The sequence below is a fragment of the Thalassophryne amazonica genome, chromosome 8, assembly GCF_902500255.1.
Source record: "Thalassophryne amazonica chromosome 8, fThaAma1.1, whole genome shotgun sequence".
In the NCBI taxonomy this organism is placed as follows: Eukaryota; Metazoa; Chordata; class Actinopteri; order Batrachoidiformes; family Batrachoididae; genus Thalassophryne; species Thalassophryne amazonica.
The window spans coordinates 1,398,735-1,416,592 of record NC_047110.1 but is presented as its reverse complement, the minus strand read 5'-3'; the positions used below and the strand labels follow the sequence as shown (position 1 = coordinate 1,416,592).

At 40.0% G+C, this 17,858-nt stretch overlaps 1 protein-coding gene across 1 annotated transcript in view; it reads right to left on the bottom strand.

Annotated features, from left to right (window-relative positions):
- The window catches only part of spata2l (spermatogenesis associated 2-like), a 51,978-nt gene that overhangs the window by 17,517 nt on the left and 16,603 nt on the right, over window positions 1-17,858 (bottom strand). The window contains exon 3 of the mRNA XM_034175671.1: window positions 8,913-9,203. Within this exon, the coding sequence (XP_034031562.1) occupies window positions 8,913-9,203 (291 nt within the window). The remainder of the gene's footprint in view (window positions 1-8,912; window positions 9,204-17,858) is intronic.

Genomic DNA, 17,858 nt, shown 5'->3' with positions numbered 1-17,858 from the left:
AAAAGGTGTAGGCAGAAGCAACGCTTATCAACGCCTCCACCCACCCGTACAGTCAAATCAACCCAAGCTATGTGCCAGTTCATGCACGTTCATTTCCAACAAATTCTCAACAGTAGCAGGTCATAACTACAGCTGAGGGAGGTCAGTATGTCACAGCTCCTATATTTTAATAGTTAACACGGCACATATTCAATACTAAGAATTCAAATGAAGCAGATTCATCATACAACACAAACTCAATGTTTTTCATCAGATACATATCCAGAGAACACCACTGCTTTGTATAAATATTTAAACCGGTTGATATTTGGACATCGTTTGAGTTTCTCAGGTAGCTTATTCCATTTTTGGGGCCACAAATTGAGACACAGAAGCATTTCCTGGTCATCCTGACACCAGCAATTTTAAAATGATACAAACCCCTTCAATTATATATTCCTTCTCTTTGCATAAAATATTCTTGAATTCTAAATGGTAACTGTTTATTTTTCACTTTATACATCAATTGAACAGTCTTAAACGAAATCATGTCATAGTTTTAAAATCTTCGATTTAATAAACAGGGGGTTCGTATGATCCGATACCCTGCACTGTGAACTATTCTTAATGCCCTTTTTTGAAGGATGAATAATGGTTGCACTGTAGTTTTATGGTTATTGCCCCAGACTTCAGCACCATAAGTCAAGTAAGGTGCAATCAAAGTGTAATACAGAGGATGTATTAATTTACCATCAAGAATGTGCTTTGCCCCATTTAATACTGCAATACTTTTTGATACTTTCTTTTGAATATGTTGAATATGAGCTTTCCAGTTAATTTTATCATCGATAATCACACCTAACAACTTGTTCTCTTTGACACATACTAGGTTTACCCCCTGTATGTTTAACTGTATTTGTTCATCTTTTTATGATTTCCAAATAACATTAATGTAGTTTTAGACCAATTTAATGAGAATTTGTTCAAATCAAATCAACTCTTCAACTTTATCATTTCAGATCCCAAATCAATTAATTGTTGGAAATTATCTCCTGAACAAAATAGGTTTGTGTCAGCTGCAAAGAGAACTGCTTTAAACACATCTGAAACTTTACATAAATCATTGATATACAAAATAAATTTTGGTGCCAACACAGAACCCTGAGGAACCCCACAAACGATGTCCAGATATGAAGAACAGCAGTCACCAAGTTTAACAAACTGTTTCCGGGTTTGTAAATAACTTTTAATCCAATTCATAAAGCCCCATCTTTTGAAATAATATGTTGTGATTGATTGTGTCAAAAGCCTTTCTTAAGTCAATAAATAATCCTATTACTATTTTCCTTTGGTCCACATGTTTATTAATCTCTTCTATTGCACTTAACAAAACCAGCACTGTGGACCTTTTTGCTCTAAAACCATACTGACTGTCATTAAGCAAGTTGTGTCATTCAATAAATTTATCCAATCTGTTATTGCAAAGTGCAATATCTTTGAAAATTGTGACACACAGGCCTGTAGTTAGTGTAAAAAAAAAGAAAAAAAAGATGTGTCACCAGATTTGAATAAAGGTATCACTTTTGCTTTCATACCATTTGTGATAATTCCAGTTTGAAATGATTTATTAAATATACGAGGTCTATTAGAAAAGTATCCGACCTTATTATTTTTTTTCAAAAACCATATGGATTTGAATCCCGTGTGATTGCGTCAGACAAGCTTGAACCCTTGTGCGCATGTGAGTTTTTTCGCGCCTGTCGGTTGCGTCATTCGCCTGTGAGCAGGCTTTGAGTGAGGAGTGGTCCAGCCCCCCTTGGCGGATTTTCATTGCCAGGAAATGGCGGAATGATTTGGGCTTTTTTTCCCCCCCATCAGAATTTTTTCAGAAACTGTTAGCTGGAAACCATTAGAAAAATTTATCTGGCTTTCGGTGAAAATGTTACGGGCTTGGTAAAGAATAAGGAGTGTTACTGTCGCTTTAAGGACGGCCCCCAGCGGCTGCGGGGCGCGCTGCGCTCCGAAGCCGCCATCGACAGGCTGAACGACCATTTCATTTCTAAACGGATGGCTGTCTGGATCCGTGACCATCGTGTGCCATTTCTCTGGTTATCACAAGAGCTGGACATCAACCATTTTCCGGTAGATTTCACTTTTAACAGATTTTGTCATGGAAAGCTGAGCGGAGGCTTCACGTGTCACGATGGCTTCGCTACTGGAGCGAGACAAAACCGCCTCCGTTTTGGTCTCACGGGACGGCTTTGAGATGGCGTTCAGACAGCTGTCGAAGCCTCTGCTCCTCTTTCCATGACAAAAACTCTTGTAATAGTGGAATATGCCGTTCATTTCCAAACTGGACGCTGTGTTTTATCCGGGACGTCGTCTGACTATCACAGGAATTGTGAAAAGACGTGGACATCAACACTTTTTCGGCACATTGAGACAGACGTGCGGAGGAATTCCGCGCATCACGGCGGTGCCGCATGGCGCAAAGCAACGCGTGATGAAGCCTCACGGGACATGTTCTGGCATGTCCAGGCACATCCACAATTTCTCGGATAATCACTCGATGGAAAAACCACCGACAGCTGTCTGAACGCCATCTCAAAGCCGTCCTGTGAGACCAAAGCAGAGGTGGTTTTGTCTCGCTCCAGTAGTGAATCCATAGAGACGCGCGAAGCCTCCGCTCGGCTTTCCATGACAAAATCTCTTGTTAAAAGTGAAATCTGCCGGAAAATGGTTGATGTCCAGCTCTTGTGATAACCAGAGAAATGGCACACAATGGTTACGGATCCAGATGGCGGCTTCGGAGCGCGGCACGCCCCACAGCCGCTGGGGGCCATCCTTAAAGCGACAGTAACACTCATTCTCTACCAAGCCTGTAACATTTTCACCGAAAGCCAGATAAATTTTTCTAATGGTTTCCAGCTGCCAGTCTCTAACAGTTTCTGAAAAAATTCTGATGGAAAAAAAGCCCAAATCATTCCGCCATTTCCTGGCAATGAAACAACGATGAGAGGGCTGGACCACTCCTCACTCAAAGCCTGCTCACAGGCGAATGACGCAACCGACAGGCATGGAAAAACTCACGCATGCGCACGAGGGTTCAAGTTTGTCTGACGCAATCACACGTGATTCAAATCCATATGGTTTTTTAAAAAAATAATAAGGTCGGATACTTTTCTAATAGACCTCGTAAATGTTAACGGTTTAGCAATTTAATTATTTGCTTTACTAAGGACATACGTACATCATTATGATCTGTTGACTTTTTGCTTTTACATCAATTTCAATCAATTTTTTTTTTATATAGCGCCAAATCACAACAAACAGTTGCCCCAAGGCGCTTTATATTGTAAGGCAAGGCCATACAATAATGATGTAAAACCCCAACGGTCAAAACGACCCCCTGTGAGCAAGCACTTGGCTACAGTGGGAAGGAAAAACTCCCTTTTAACAGGAAGAAACCTCCAGCAGAACCAGGCTCAGGGAGGGGCAGTCTTCTGCTGGGACTGGTTGGGGCTGAGGGAGAGAACCAGGAAAAAGACATGCTGTGGAGGGGAGCAGAGATCGATCACTAATGATTAAATGCAGAGTGGTGCATACAGAGCAAAAAGAGAAAGAAACAGTGCATCATGGGAACCCCCCAGCAGTCTACGTCTATAGCAGCATAACTAAGGGATGGTTCAGGGTCACCTGATCCAGCCCTAACTATAAGCTTTAGCAAAAAGGAAAGTTTTAAGCCTAATCTTAAAAGTAGAGAGGGTGTCTGTCTCCCTGATCTGAATTGGGAGCTGGTTCCACAGGAGAGGAGCCTGAAAGCTGAAGGCTCTGCCTCCCATTCTACTCTTACAAACCCTAGGAACTACAAGTAAGCCTGCAGTCTGAGAGCGAAGCGCTCTATTGGGGTGATATGGTACTACGAGGTCCCTAAGATAAGATGGGACCTGATTATTCAAAACCTTATAAGTAAGAAGAAGAATTTTAAATTCTATTCTAGAATTAACAGGAAGCCAATGAAGAGAGGCCAATATGGGTGAGATATGCTCTCTCCTTCTAGTCCCCGTCAGCACTCTAGCTGCAGCATTTTGAATTAACTGAAGGCTTTTTAGGGAACTTTTAGGACAACCTGATAATAATGAATTACAATAGTCCAGCCTAGAGGAAATAAATGCATGAATTAGTTTTTCAGCATCACTCTGAGACAAGACCTTTCTGATTTTAGAGATATTGCGTAAATGCAAAAAAGCAGTCCTACATATTTGTTTAATATGCGCTTTGAATGACATATCCTGATCAAAAATGACTCCAAGATTTCTCACAGTATTACTAGAGGTCAGGGTAATGCCATCCACAGTAAGGATCTGGTTAGACACCATGTTTCTAAGATTTGTGGGGCCAAGTACAATAACTTCAGTTTTATCTGAGTTTAAAAGCAGGAAATTAGAGGTCATCCATGTCTTTATGTCTGTAAGACAATCCTGCAGTTTAACTAATTGGTGTGTGTCGTCTGGCTTCATGGATAGATAAAGCTGGGTATCATCTGCGTAACAATGAAAATTTAAGCAATACCGTCTAATAATACTGCCTAAGGGAAGCATATATAAAGTGAATAAAATTGGTCCTAGCACAGAACCTTGTGGAACTCCATAATTAACTTTAGTCTGTGAAGAAGATTCCCCATTTACATGAACAAATTGTAATCTATTAGACAAATATGATTCAAACCACCGCAGCGCAGTGCCTTTAATACCTATGGCATGCTCTAATCTCTGTAATAAAATTTTATGGTCAACAGTATCAAAAGCAGCACTGAGGTCTAACAGAACAAGCACAGAGATGAGTCCACTGTCCGAGGCCATAAGAAGATCATTTGTAACCTTCACTAATGCTGTTTCTGTACTATGATGAATTCTAAAACCTGACTGAAACTCTTCAAATAGACCATTCCTCTGCAGATGATCAGTTAGCTGTTTTACAACTACCCTTTCAAGAATTTTTGAGAGAAAAGGAAGGTTGGAGATTGGCCTACATGTACTGACTACCTTAATAATTTCCCTCTCATCAACTGGGCCAAAAAACATTGTACATGGATTTCTGTCAATTGATTTACCCATGAGCTGTGTGGAATGTCAGGTGCCAAATATGGCCCAACATTAGCAAAATAAATTATTGGATGGATAGATGAGATTTATTGTCATTGTCATTACAAGTGCAACAACAACGAGATTACGTCCACACTCAAATTACCACAGACAAGATACAGCAATTAATCCACTATTACTTGTTTACCGTAATAATGGCACACATCAGAATTAAAACAACGCATATAAATTTGACATTGTTTATGTGCACTAAACTTGAAAATAAATTTTCTGAATTGAGGCGATGTAAGTGTGGGGGAGCCGCAGCAACATGTAGTCGCGCCGCCGCCAGCTTGGGGGGGGGAACAGGGACCTACAGCAGCTAAAACTGCACAGCACCCAGAAGGGGGAAGGGAGTGGCGTGAGTGGGGGCTACAACTGCCCTCACTGTAGTCCCAACCAGATATCTCCCAATAAATATTATCGTATACACATATATCACAACTTGGTTCATGTTGTATTCATCCATGTTGTTATCCGGTTGTTAAGTGTGATGTAACGCATAATGTGATTTTCAACTTCTGGCTCTAAACAAAAAAGGCACGCTGTCATTAACACTGAGAACTGCACTGAGACGATCTGATCAGGCTGCACACGGACAACTACATTAACATCGTAACATAAAACTATTGTACACTCAACAAAAATATAAACGCAACACTTTTGGTTTTGCTCCCATTTTGTATGAGATGAACTCAAAGATCTAAAACTTTTTACACATACACAATATCACCATTTCCCTCAAATATTGTTCACAAACCAGTCTAAATCTGTGATAGTGAGCACTTCTCCTTTGCTGAGATAATCCATCCCACCTCACAGGTGTGCCATATCAAGATGCAAATTAGACACCATGATTAGTGCACAGGTGTGCCTTAGACTGCCCACAATAAAAGGCCACTCTGAAAGGTGCAGTTTTATCACACAGCACAATGCCACAGATGTCACAAGATTTGAGGGAGCGTGCAATTGGCATGCTGACAGCAGGAATGTCAACCAGAGCTGTTGCTCGTGTATTGAATGTTCATTTCTCTACCATAAGCCGTCTCCAAAGGCGTTTCAGAGAATTTGGCAGTACATCCAACCAGCCTCACAACCGCAGACCACGTGTAACCACACCAGCCCAGGACCTCCACATCCAGCATGTTCACCTCCAAGATCGTCTGAGACCAGCCACTCGGACAGCTGCTGAAACAATCGGTTTGCATAACCAAAGAATTTCTGCACAAACTGTCAGAAACCGTCTCAGGGAAGCTCATCTGCATGCTCGTCGTCCTCATCGGGGTCTCGACCTGACTCCAGTTCGTCGTCGTAACCGACTTGAGTGGGCAAATGCTCACATTTACTGGCGTTTGGCACGTTGGAGAGGTGTTCTCTTCACGGATGATGCGAAGGAGATGTGTTGCACTCCAAGAAGCAAATGGTGGTCACACCAGATACTGACTGGTATCCCCCGCCAATAAAACAAAACTGCACCTTTCAGAGTGGCCTTTTATTGTGGGCAGTCTGCGATCGAGCTGCGATCGCTTCCTGTTCATGTCGTTCAGGGAGAAAGTGGTTTGCACTTTAACATCCTGTTTATTTTAATAAATAATTTTTTATTAACAAACAGACATGTATATTTTACCTGTGCATAATAAAATATGTAAAGTAAAAGAAAAAAAAAAGTTTTATTAAGTGTTCTGACCACAGAACCAGAAGAATGCGGTTAACGGAGGTGGAGGCGGAGAAGGCAGGGACGGAGGTTTGCGCACAATGTAAACACAAACTAAACTTAAACTGTAAATCCTTAAAATGATCAAACAGAAGTAACTTTAATTGTAAACTTGGAGGTCTTTGGACCCGAAAACAGATTTATCACATGATGTGTTACGTCAGCACTTAACAACAGGATAAGTACAGTATTTTGGGCAGTTCTTTGCCTTTGGTTTATTTGCTATAATACTATTCAGTATTTTCCATGTTTCCTTTATGTTATTTTTATTATTGTTTAGTATTTTTGCAAAGTATGATTTTTTTTGCAGTTCCGCATAATGGTTGTTAATGTATTTTTATAGTCCTTATATTTAATCTCAGGCTCTCTTGATTTATTTCTAATAAACTCTCTATATAGCATATTTTTCTTCTTGCAAGCCCTTTGCAGCCTTTGTTATCTATGGACAATCCTTGTATTTATTATTTACACTGTACTGTATAATTGGACAGTTTTTGTTGTATATATCAAGGAATATGTTTTCAAATTCGGCATATGCTAAATTAGCATCATGCTCTGTGTAAATAGAATTCCAATCCTGCACACGTAAATCATTTTTTAAGGCAGTAATAGCTTTTTCAGTTTGCAGTCGTGTACAATATTGTATTTTCTCATCACATTTTTTATTTAATTTTAGATCAATTACTATAAAAATTGGCAGGTGGTCACTAATACCACTGATCAATAATCCACTTGATGTTTTGATGTCAATATCATTAGTAAATATATTATCAATGACAGTAGCTGACTGAGAAGTTCTTGAAGGCCTAGTAATTTTTGGATATAAATTTAACCATCTCTGGTTCTCAAGACCAGGCACCTAAGTGGCTCTACTCTACTCTTTTCTACTCTCCTATTTTACTCTTCCTTTTTAGATATACCGGCATAGTTCCACCTTAGAATTGGAATATAATATATAAGATATACCTTACTGAATTTTCATGGAATTAATGAAATCCTCTGTCATTTTATGTTGATATGGATTTAAGAGATGAATATTTATATCTCCACAGACAAATACACACTTATTACCCATCTGAGATAAATGCTTCTCTATCCAATCTTGAAATTCTTCCATTTTAGAGACCAGAGCTCTATATATGCAGCTAATAATTATATTTTTACATACATATTTCAATTCTAATACAAACCAAAAAAATTATCCACAGCCATTGTCATTTGATCTTTAATTTTGTATTTAAGCCTTTTATCAACATACAAAGCCACTCCACCTCCTCTATCATTTCTATTCCGATGACTGAATTCGTAACCCTCCAATTCATAGTTTGTATCTTCAACTTCTGCAAGCCAAGTTTCTGTTATAGCAAACTAAAAGTTTGGCCAAATTGTTTTATATCTTTTATACTCCCAAGATTCTTGTACAAACGCCTACTGTTAAAGTGAATTGAGAAATTCCCCTCATTTGTAATACAGTGGCTGTATTGTTCTTCTGTATAATAATGACAATTACTATTTATAAAATAATAAAAATGATTGTCCGGGTCTATCTCATATTCCAGATGTAGTATATGATGCCTCGGTGTACTGAAAAGGCTGTAATTCCTGCGCAGAGGTAAATTCAAAAGAATCACCTGTCATCATAAAATGAAAAAAATTAAATAATAAATATAAAATAATATAAAACATGTCCAATCAACTGAATTTATTCCAGGTGGACTCCAATTAAGTTGTAGAAACATCTCAAGGATGATCAGTGGAAACAGGATGTGCCTGAGCTCAACTAGGGTTTTTTTTTTTCCCTCATAGTAGAACTATAAAGAAAAAAAAGAATTTTATCCATTTTGCAATAAGACTAACATTAAAAAGTGCAGTGAATAAATAACACACACCCCTTGTCTTTGCAACATTTTTCCAAGGCAATGTAAAAATGAACTTTTCTTAGCAGTCCACAGTCTGGGGACTTTATCAGTTTCATTAGATTTAGATTTTTTTTTTTTGAATAAGCAGGTTTAGCACACAGATGGACAGACGGTATTGATTAAACATTGGACACACTTGATCTTAAACACAAGTACCTGTAGGTTGCGTCCTTGCTGCCGCTCCATCACCAGGCTCAGCTCCCACCGAGCATCACCACTGTGCTTTCCCAGTGCTGCCAGCAGGAGGCAACACTCACAGCGGGCCAAGAAGAAGGCACAGGACAAGGACAAGAGACTGTCCAAAGAGCTGGCACCAACTCTGGACTGCAGTTGCAGCTGCTCATGTGGTCCGAGACACGGCCGGTACCCCAGCAGGCCGAACAGCTTCTCTATCAGCGGGGGGGTGAGAACTGGTTTGATGTAGTGTGTGAACACACCAGAATACATCTAGGAGGTGAAAACATGAAGTCACTGCTCACAAACGCATTACTTACAGTAGTGTTCAGAATAATAGTAGTGTTATGAGTCAACACTCCCGAGTCACACTAACTGTCAGAATGCCCGTAGCACGGGCCGGGCCGGAGGATTAGCAGCAATCTTCCATTCCAGCTTATTAATTAATCAAAAACCCAGACAGAGCTTTAATTCATTTGAAAGCTTGTCTCTTAGTCTTGTCCATCCAAATTGGAAGTCCCAAAAACCAGTTTTATTTGTTATTATCTATCGTCCACCTGGTCGTTACTGTGAGTTTCTCTGTGAATTTTCAGACCTTTTGTCTGACTTAGCGCTTAGCTCAGATAAGATAATTATAGTGGGCGATTTTAACATCCACACAGATGCTGAGAATGACAGCCTCAACACTGCATTTAATCTATTATTAGACTCTATTGGCTTTGCTCAAAAAGTAAATGAGTCCACCCACCACTTTAATCATATCTTAGATCTTGTTCTGACTTATGGTATGGAAATAGAAGACTTAACAGTATTCCCTGAAAACTCCCTTCTGTCTGATCATTTCTTAATAACAATTACATTTACTCTGATGGACTACCCAGCAGTGGGGAATAAGTTTAATTACACTAGAAGTCTTTCAGAAAGCGCTGTAACTAGGTTTAAGGATATGATTCCTTCTTTATGTTCTCTAATGCCATATACCAACACAGTGCAGAGTAGCTACCTAAACTCTGTAAGGGAGATAGAGTATCTCGTCAATAGTTTTACATCCTCATTGAAGACAACTTTGGATGCTGTAGCTCCTCTGAAAAAGAGAGCTTTAAATCAGAAGTGTCTGACTCCGTGGTATAACTCACAAACTCGTAGCTTAAAGCAGATAACCCGTAAGTTGGAGAGGAAATGGCGTCTCACTAATTTAGAAGATCTTCACATAGCCTGAAAAAAGAGTCTGTTGCTCTATAAAAAAGCTCTCCGTAAAGCTAGGACATCTTTCTACTCATCACTAATTGAAGAAAATAAGAACAACCCCAGGTTTCTTTTCAGCACTGTAGCCAGGCTGACAAAGAGTCAGAGCTCTATTGAGCTGAGTATTCCATTAACTTTAACTAGTAATGACTTCATGACTTTCTTTGCTAACAAAATTTTAACTATTAGAGAAAAAATTACTCATAACCATCCCAAAGACGTATCGTTATCTTTGGCTGCTTTCAGTGATGCCGGTATTTGGTTAGACTCTTTCTCTCCGATTCATTAGTTACTTCATCCAAACCATCAACATGTTTATTAGACCCCATTCCTACCAGGCTGCTCAAGGAAGCCCTACCATTATTTAATGCTTCGATCTTAAATATGATCAATCTATCTTTGTTAGTTGGCTATGTACCACAGGCTTTTAAGGTGGCAGTAATTAAACCATTACTTAAAAAGCCATCACTTGACCCAGCTATCTTAGCTAATTATAGGCCAATCTCCAACCTTCCTTTTCTCTCAAAAATTCTTGAAAGGGTAGTTGTAAAACAGCTAACTGATCATCTGCAGAGGAATGGTCTATTTGAAGAGTTTCAGTCAGGTTTTAGAATTCATCATAGTACAGAAACAGCATTAGTGAAGGTTACAAATGATCTTCTTATGGCCTCGGACAGTGGACTCATCTCTGTGCTTGTTCTGTTAGACCTCAGTGCTGCTTTTGATACTGTTGACCATAAAATTTTATTACAGAGATTAGCGCATGCCATAGGTATTAAAGGCACTGCGCTGCGGTGGTTTGAATCATATTTGTCTAATAGATTACAATTTGTTCATGTAAATGGGGAATCTTCTTCACAGACTAAAGTTAATTATGGAGTTCCACAAGGTTCTGTGCTAGGACCAATTTTATTCACTTTATACATGCTTCCCTTAGGCAGTATTATTAGACGGTATTGCTTAAATTTTCATTGTTACGCAGATGATACCCAGCTTTATCTATCCATGAAGCCAGAGGACACACACCAATTAGCTAAACTGCAGGATTGTCTTACAGACATAAAGACATGGATGACCTCTAATTTTCTGCTTTTAAACTCAGATAAAACTGAAGTTATTGTACTTGGCCCCACAAATCTTAGAAACATGGTGTCTAACCAGATCCTTACTGTGGATGGCATTACCCTGACCTCTAGTAATACTGTGAGAAATCTTGGAGTCATTTTTGATCAGGATATGTCATTCAAAGCGCATATTAAACAAATATGTAGGACTGCTTTTTTGCATTTACGCAATATCTCTAAAATCAGAAAGGTCTTGTCTCAGAGTGATGCTGAAAAACTAATTCATGCATTTATTTCCTCTAGGCTGGACTATTGTAATTCATTATTATCAGGTTGTCCTAAAAGTTCCCTAAAAAGCCTTCAGTTAATTCAAAATGCTGCAGCTAGAGTACTGACGGGGACTAGAACATAGGGACATATTGGCCTCTCTTCATTGGCTTCCTGTTAATTCTAGAATAGAATTTAAAATTCTTCTTCTTACTTATAAGGTTTTGAATAATCAGGTCCCATCTTATCTTAGGGACCTCGTAGTACCATATCACCCCAATAGAGCGCTTCGCTCTCAGACTGCAGGCTTACTTGTAGTTCCTAGGGTTTGTAAGAGTAGAATGGGAGGCAGAGCCTTCAGCTTTCAGGCTCCTCTCCTGTGGAACCAGCTCCCAATTCAGATCAGGGAGACAGACACCCTCTCTACTTTTAAGATTAGGCTTAAAACTTTCCTTTTTGCTAAAGCTTATAGTTAGGGCTGGATCAGGTGACCCTGAACCATCCCTTAGTTATGCTGCTATAGACGTAGACTGCTGGGGGGTTCCCATGATGCACTGTTTCTTTCTCTTTTTGCTCTGTATGCACCACTCTGCATTTAATCATTAGTGATCGATCTCTGCTCCCCTCCACAGCATGTCTTTTTCCTGGTTCTCTCCCTCAGCCCCAACCAGTCCCAGCAGAAGACTGCCCCTCCCTGAGCCTGGTTCTGCTGGAGGTTTCTTCCTGTTAAAAGGGAGTTTTTCCTTCCCACTGTAGCCAAGTGCTTGCTCACAGGGGGTCGTTTTGACCGTTGGGGTTTTACATAATTATTGTATGGCCTTGCCTTACAATATAAAGCGCCTTGGGGCAACTGTTTGTTGTGATTTGGCGCTATATAAAAAAATTGATTGATTGATTGTTATGTGACTAAAAAGATTAATCCAGGTTTTGAGTATATTTCTTATTGTTACATGGGAAACAAGGTACCAGTAGATTCAGTAGATTCTCACAAATCCAACAAGACCAAGCATTCATGATATGCACACTCTTAAGGATATGAAATTGGGCTATTAGTAAAAAAAAAAAAGTAGAAAAGGGAATGTTCACAATAATAGTAGTGTGGCATTCAGTCAGTGAGTTTGTCTATTTTGTGGAACAAACAGGTATGAATCAGGTGTCCCCTATTTAAGGATGAAGGCAGCACCTGTTGAACATGCTTTTCTCTTTGAAAGCCTGAGGAAAATGGGACGTTCAAGACATTGTTCAGAAGAACAGCGTAGTTTGATTAAAAAGTTGATTGGAGAGGGGAAAACTTATACGTAGGTGCAAAAAATTATAGGCTGTTCATCTACAATGATCTCCAATGCTTTAAAATAGACAAAAAAAAAAAAACAGACGCGTGGAAGAAAATGGAAAACAACCATCAAAATGGATAGAAGAATAACCAGAATGGCAAAGGCTCACCCATTGATCAGCTCCAGGATGATCAAAGACAGTCTGGAGTTACCTGTAAGTGCTGTGACAGTTAGAAGACGCCTGTGTGAAGCTAATTTATTTGCAAGAATCCCCCGCAAAGTCCCTCTGTTAAATAAAAGACATGTGCAGAAGAGGTTACAATTTGCCAAAGAACACATCAACTGGCCTAAAGAGAAATGGAGGAATATTTTGTGGACTGATGAGAGTAAAATTGTTCTTTTTGGGTCCAAGGGCTGCAGACAGTTTGTGAGACGACCCCCAAACTCTGAATTCAATTTCAATTTATTTTCATTTATATAGCGCCAAATCACAACAGAGTTGCCTCAAAGTGCTTCACACAGGCAAGGTCGAACCTTACCAACCCCCAGAGTAAAAGTGGTAAGGAAAAACTCCCTCTGAGGAAGAAACCTCAAGCAGACCAGACTCAAAGGGGTGACCCTCTGCTTGGGCCATGCTACAAACATAAATTACAGAACAATTCACAGACAAATATACAAGAAATGCTGTTGGTGCACAGGACAGGAGGATCGCCAACACGAATACAACTCCCATCTCTGGATGGAGCTGCACCTTAAAACAGAGAGAAAACAGAATCAGGCATCAGAAAGACAAAAAATAAAGTATAATTTGTCAGCATTAAACAACAAGAAAAACAGAAATACTAAGGTGATCGCCGGCCACTAGCCCTAAACTCTACTAAAAGACCCAGAATTTAGGTAAAGTTGAGGCCGCAGCCCACCCCAATTACTAATAAATGAATTAAAAGAGTAAAAAGCGGAAAACAAAACTGTACCAGTATGCTAGCCATATGAAAGGGAAAATAAGTGCGTCTTAAGTCTGGACTTGAAAATCTCCACAGAATCTGTTTTATTGATGCAGGGAGCTCATTCCACAGAACACACAATAAGAGAAAGCTCTGTGACCCGCAGACTCCTTATTCACCTTACGGACACAAAGTAGTCCTGAGAACGTAAAGCAAGGGCCGGTACGTAAGGTTTAATTAGGTCAGCTAGGTAGGGAGGTGCCAGTCCATGAATAATTTTATAGGTTAGTAGCAGAATCTGATCTCACTGGGACAGGAAGCCAGTGAAAGGATGCCAAAATGGGTGTAATTTGGTCGAACTTTCTGCTTCATGTCAAAAGTCTGGCTGCAGCATTTTGAACCAATTGGAGAGCCCTAATGCTAGACTGCGGTAAACCAGAAAATAGAACATTGCAGTAGTCCAATCTAGAAGAGATAAACGCATGGATCAGGGTCTCAGCATCAGCCATAGACAGGATGGGATGAATCTTTGCGATATTTCGCAGGTGGAAGAAAGCAGTCCTTGTAATATTCCTAATGTGGAGGCCAAAGGACAATGAAGGATCAAAAATTACCCCAAGGTTCCTCATTTTGTCAGTGTGATGTATGACACACGAGCCGAGGCTAAGAGTTAACTGGTCAAATTGATGCCGATGTCTCACTGGACCAAGAACCATCGTTTCAGTCTTATCAGTGTTTAAAAGTAGGAAGTTTCTAGACATCCAACTTCTCACTGCTGCAAGGCAATCTTCCAAGGATTTTACGTGAACGAGATTACCAGCAGTTATCGGCATGTATAACCGAGTATCATCTGCATAGCAGTGAAAGGTAATCCCAAAACGCCGCAATATGTGCCCAAGGGGTGCTATATAAAGGGAGAAAAGCAGGGGGCCTAAGACAGACCCCTGTGGAACCCCAAATTTCATGTCACTAAGGTTAGAGGTAGTGTTACTGTACAAAATACAGTGAGAACGACTGGTCAAGTATGACGTGAGGCATGCAAGGGCACTCCCAGTAATCCCAAAATGATTTTCCAGCCTATCAAGTAGAATATGATGATCCACTGTATCAAATGCAGCACTGAGATCTAACAGCAACAGTTCAAGCCACAGTTCACAGTGAAGCATGGTGGTGCAAGCATCATGATATGGGCATGTTTCTCCTACTATGGTGTTGGGCCTATATATCACATACCAGGTATCATGGATCAGTTTGGATATGTCAAAATACTTGAGGTCATGTTGCCTTATGCTGAAGAGGACATGCCCTTGAAATGGGTGTTTCAACAAGACAATGACCCCAAGCACACTAGTAAACCAGCAAAATCTTGGTTCCAAACCAACAAAATGAATGCCTCGCAGATGTGAAGAAATCATGAAAAACTGTGGTTATACAACTAAATACTAGTTTAGTGATTCACAGGCTTGCTAAAAAAGCAGTTTGAACATAATAGTTTTGAGTTTGTAGCGTCAACAGCAGATGCTACTATTACTGTGAACACCCCCTTTTCTACTTTTTTTTTTACTAATAGCCCAATTTCATAGCCTTAAGAGTGTGCATATCATGAATGCTTGGTCTTGTTGGATTTGTGAGAATCTACTGAATCTACTGGTGCCTTGTTTCCCATATAACAATAAGAAATATACTCAAAATCTGGATCAGAACAACAAAAATCCAGAATTTTGGGAATATGGCAACACAACTCTGTGCACAGACTTGAAGTGGGTTTATCCTGCAAAAGATGCAGTTCTTCACCCTGATGATGGTCATCCAAACAAACACAGGATGGATTACAGCAGCTCAAATCTTAGCCCACCCACCACAGAGTCTGGATCTCACGCCCTCCTCTGACTTTGTCCTGAACTGCAGGTTTCATTTCAAATTTTAAAGGACCGCTGGTGCTCTTATCAAAACAGTGTCAAGGAATCCAAAAGAGATTATCTGTCAAGCATAATCACAGAAAACTACAAGAACCTTCGTGTACTTTTCAGAACAGTTGACTCTGTCCTGAATGTCCCACAGCCCATAGGTTTGGAAACATCCATTGATGTGTGCAATAGTTTTCTGCACTTTTTCCATTTGGTATGTTGCTTCTGCCAGAGCTCTCATTTATCTACCCACTGACCCCCCCCCCCCCCCCCCCGCCTCTGTTCCTTGCCCAGCGGTCTTTAACGGATTTGAACCAGTGACTCTGTCACTGTTGGAGGATGTGGTGGACAATATAAAACCACCAAGGTTCTCCTCAGATGTTTTTTTTCTATCTTAGGGCAGTCGGTTCTGAGACTATTATAAATAGCAGCCTGTCCTCTGGTGTCGTCCCTGTAAGCTTCAAACATGCGGTAATACAACCTCTGCTGAAGACTGGCCATGAAAGCACTGTTTTAGCAAATTTCAGGCAAATCTCCAAGCTGCCATTTGTCTCTAAATATCTGGAGACAATTGTCTATGCACAACTAAAAACTTTCCTTGATGAACACAACATTATGGAGGTTTTTCAGTCTGGTTTTAAAATGTTGCATAGTAAGGAAACTGCCCTTTTAAAATTTTTAATGACACTTTAATGGCAACTATGTTGTTCTTGTCCTGCTTGACTTGACTACTGCCTTTGACATTGTAGACCACAGCATTTAGTTATATCATCTGCAGCAGCTAGTGGGCATTAGTGGTAGTGCCCTGGACTGGTTCATGTCCTACTTAACAGACATGACTATGAGCGTTGGTCTTGGGGTTTGTGGATCCTCCGCTCCACTCTTACACAGGGTCCCACAGGGTTCAATTTTAGAAACCTTGGTTTTCTCCTTGTACATGCTTCCCCTAGGGTCTGTCCTCAGAAAACATGGTGTCACTTTTCATTGTTATGCTGATGACGGCCAGATGTATGTCCCACTGAGGAAAAGTGATGCCTTTTCTCTCAAACCCCTGCTGTCAAGTCTTGAGAATATTAAGTAAATGTCCTAAATTTTAATGATAAGAAAACAGAGGTGATTGTATTTGGCCCTGTGGCCCCTGTGTATCCTCCCCTATTGATTTGGGTCCATTGGGATCTTATGCAAAGAGTACTGTTACAAATTTGGGTTTTAAATCAAATCAATTTTATTTATATAGCGCCAAATCACAACAAACAGTTGCCCCAAGGCGCTTGAAACAGTTTTAAAACAGTGATTTTAAAATGGATCACCAAATTAGTGCAGTAGTTGGGTCAAGTTTCCTTCACCTTAGTCAGCTTGCTAAGGTGAAGCTTTTCCTCACACATCAGCACTTTGAAACAGTAATCCATGCCTTCATTACCTCTCGGCTGGATTACTGTAATGCACTTTATTTTGGAGTTAGCCCGTCCTCTTTTACACGTCTCCAGGTACAACCCCAATTCCAATGAAGTTGGGACCTTGAGTGAAATGTAAATAGAAACAGAATACAATGATTTGCAAATCCCCTTCAACTTATATTCAATTGAATACACCACAAAGACAAGATATTTAATGTTCAAACTCAGACTTTTTTGTTTTTGTACAAATATTTGCTCATTTTAAAATTGATGTCTGCAACACATTTAAAAAAAGCTGGGATGGGGGCAATAAAAGACTGGGAAAGTTGATGAATGCTCAAAGAACACCTGTTTGGAACATTCCACAGGTGAACAGGTTAATTGGAAACAGGTGAGTGTCATGATTGGGTATAAAAGGAGCATCCCTAAAAGGCACAGCCGTTCACAAGCAAAGATGGGGTGAGGATCACCACTTTGCGAACAACTGCATGAAAAAAAAAAAAAGCCCAACAGTTTAAGAACAATGTTTCATCATTCAATTGCAAGGAATTTAGGGATTCCATCATCTAGAGTCCATACTATAATCAGAAGATTCAGAGAATCTGGAGAGCTTTCTACACGTAAGCGGCAAGGCCAAAACCAACATTGAATGCACATGACCTCTGATCCCTCAGGCAGCACTGCATTAAAAACCAACATCATTGTGTAAAGGATCTTACCGCATGGGCTCAGGAACACTTCAGAAAACCATTGTCAGTTAACACAGTTCGTCACTACATCTACACGTGCAAGTTAAAACTCTACCAGGCAAAGCGAAAGCCATACATCAA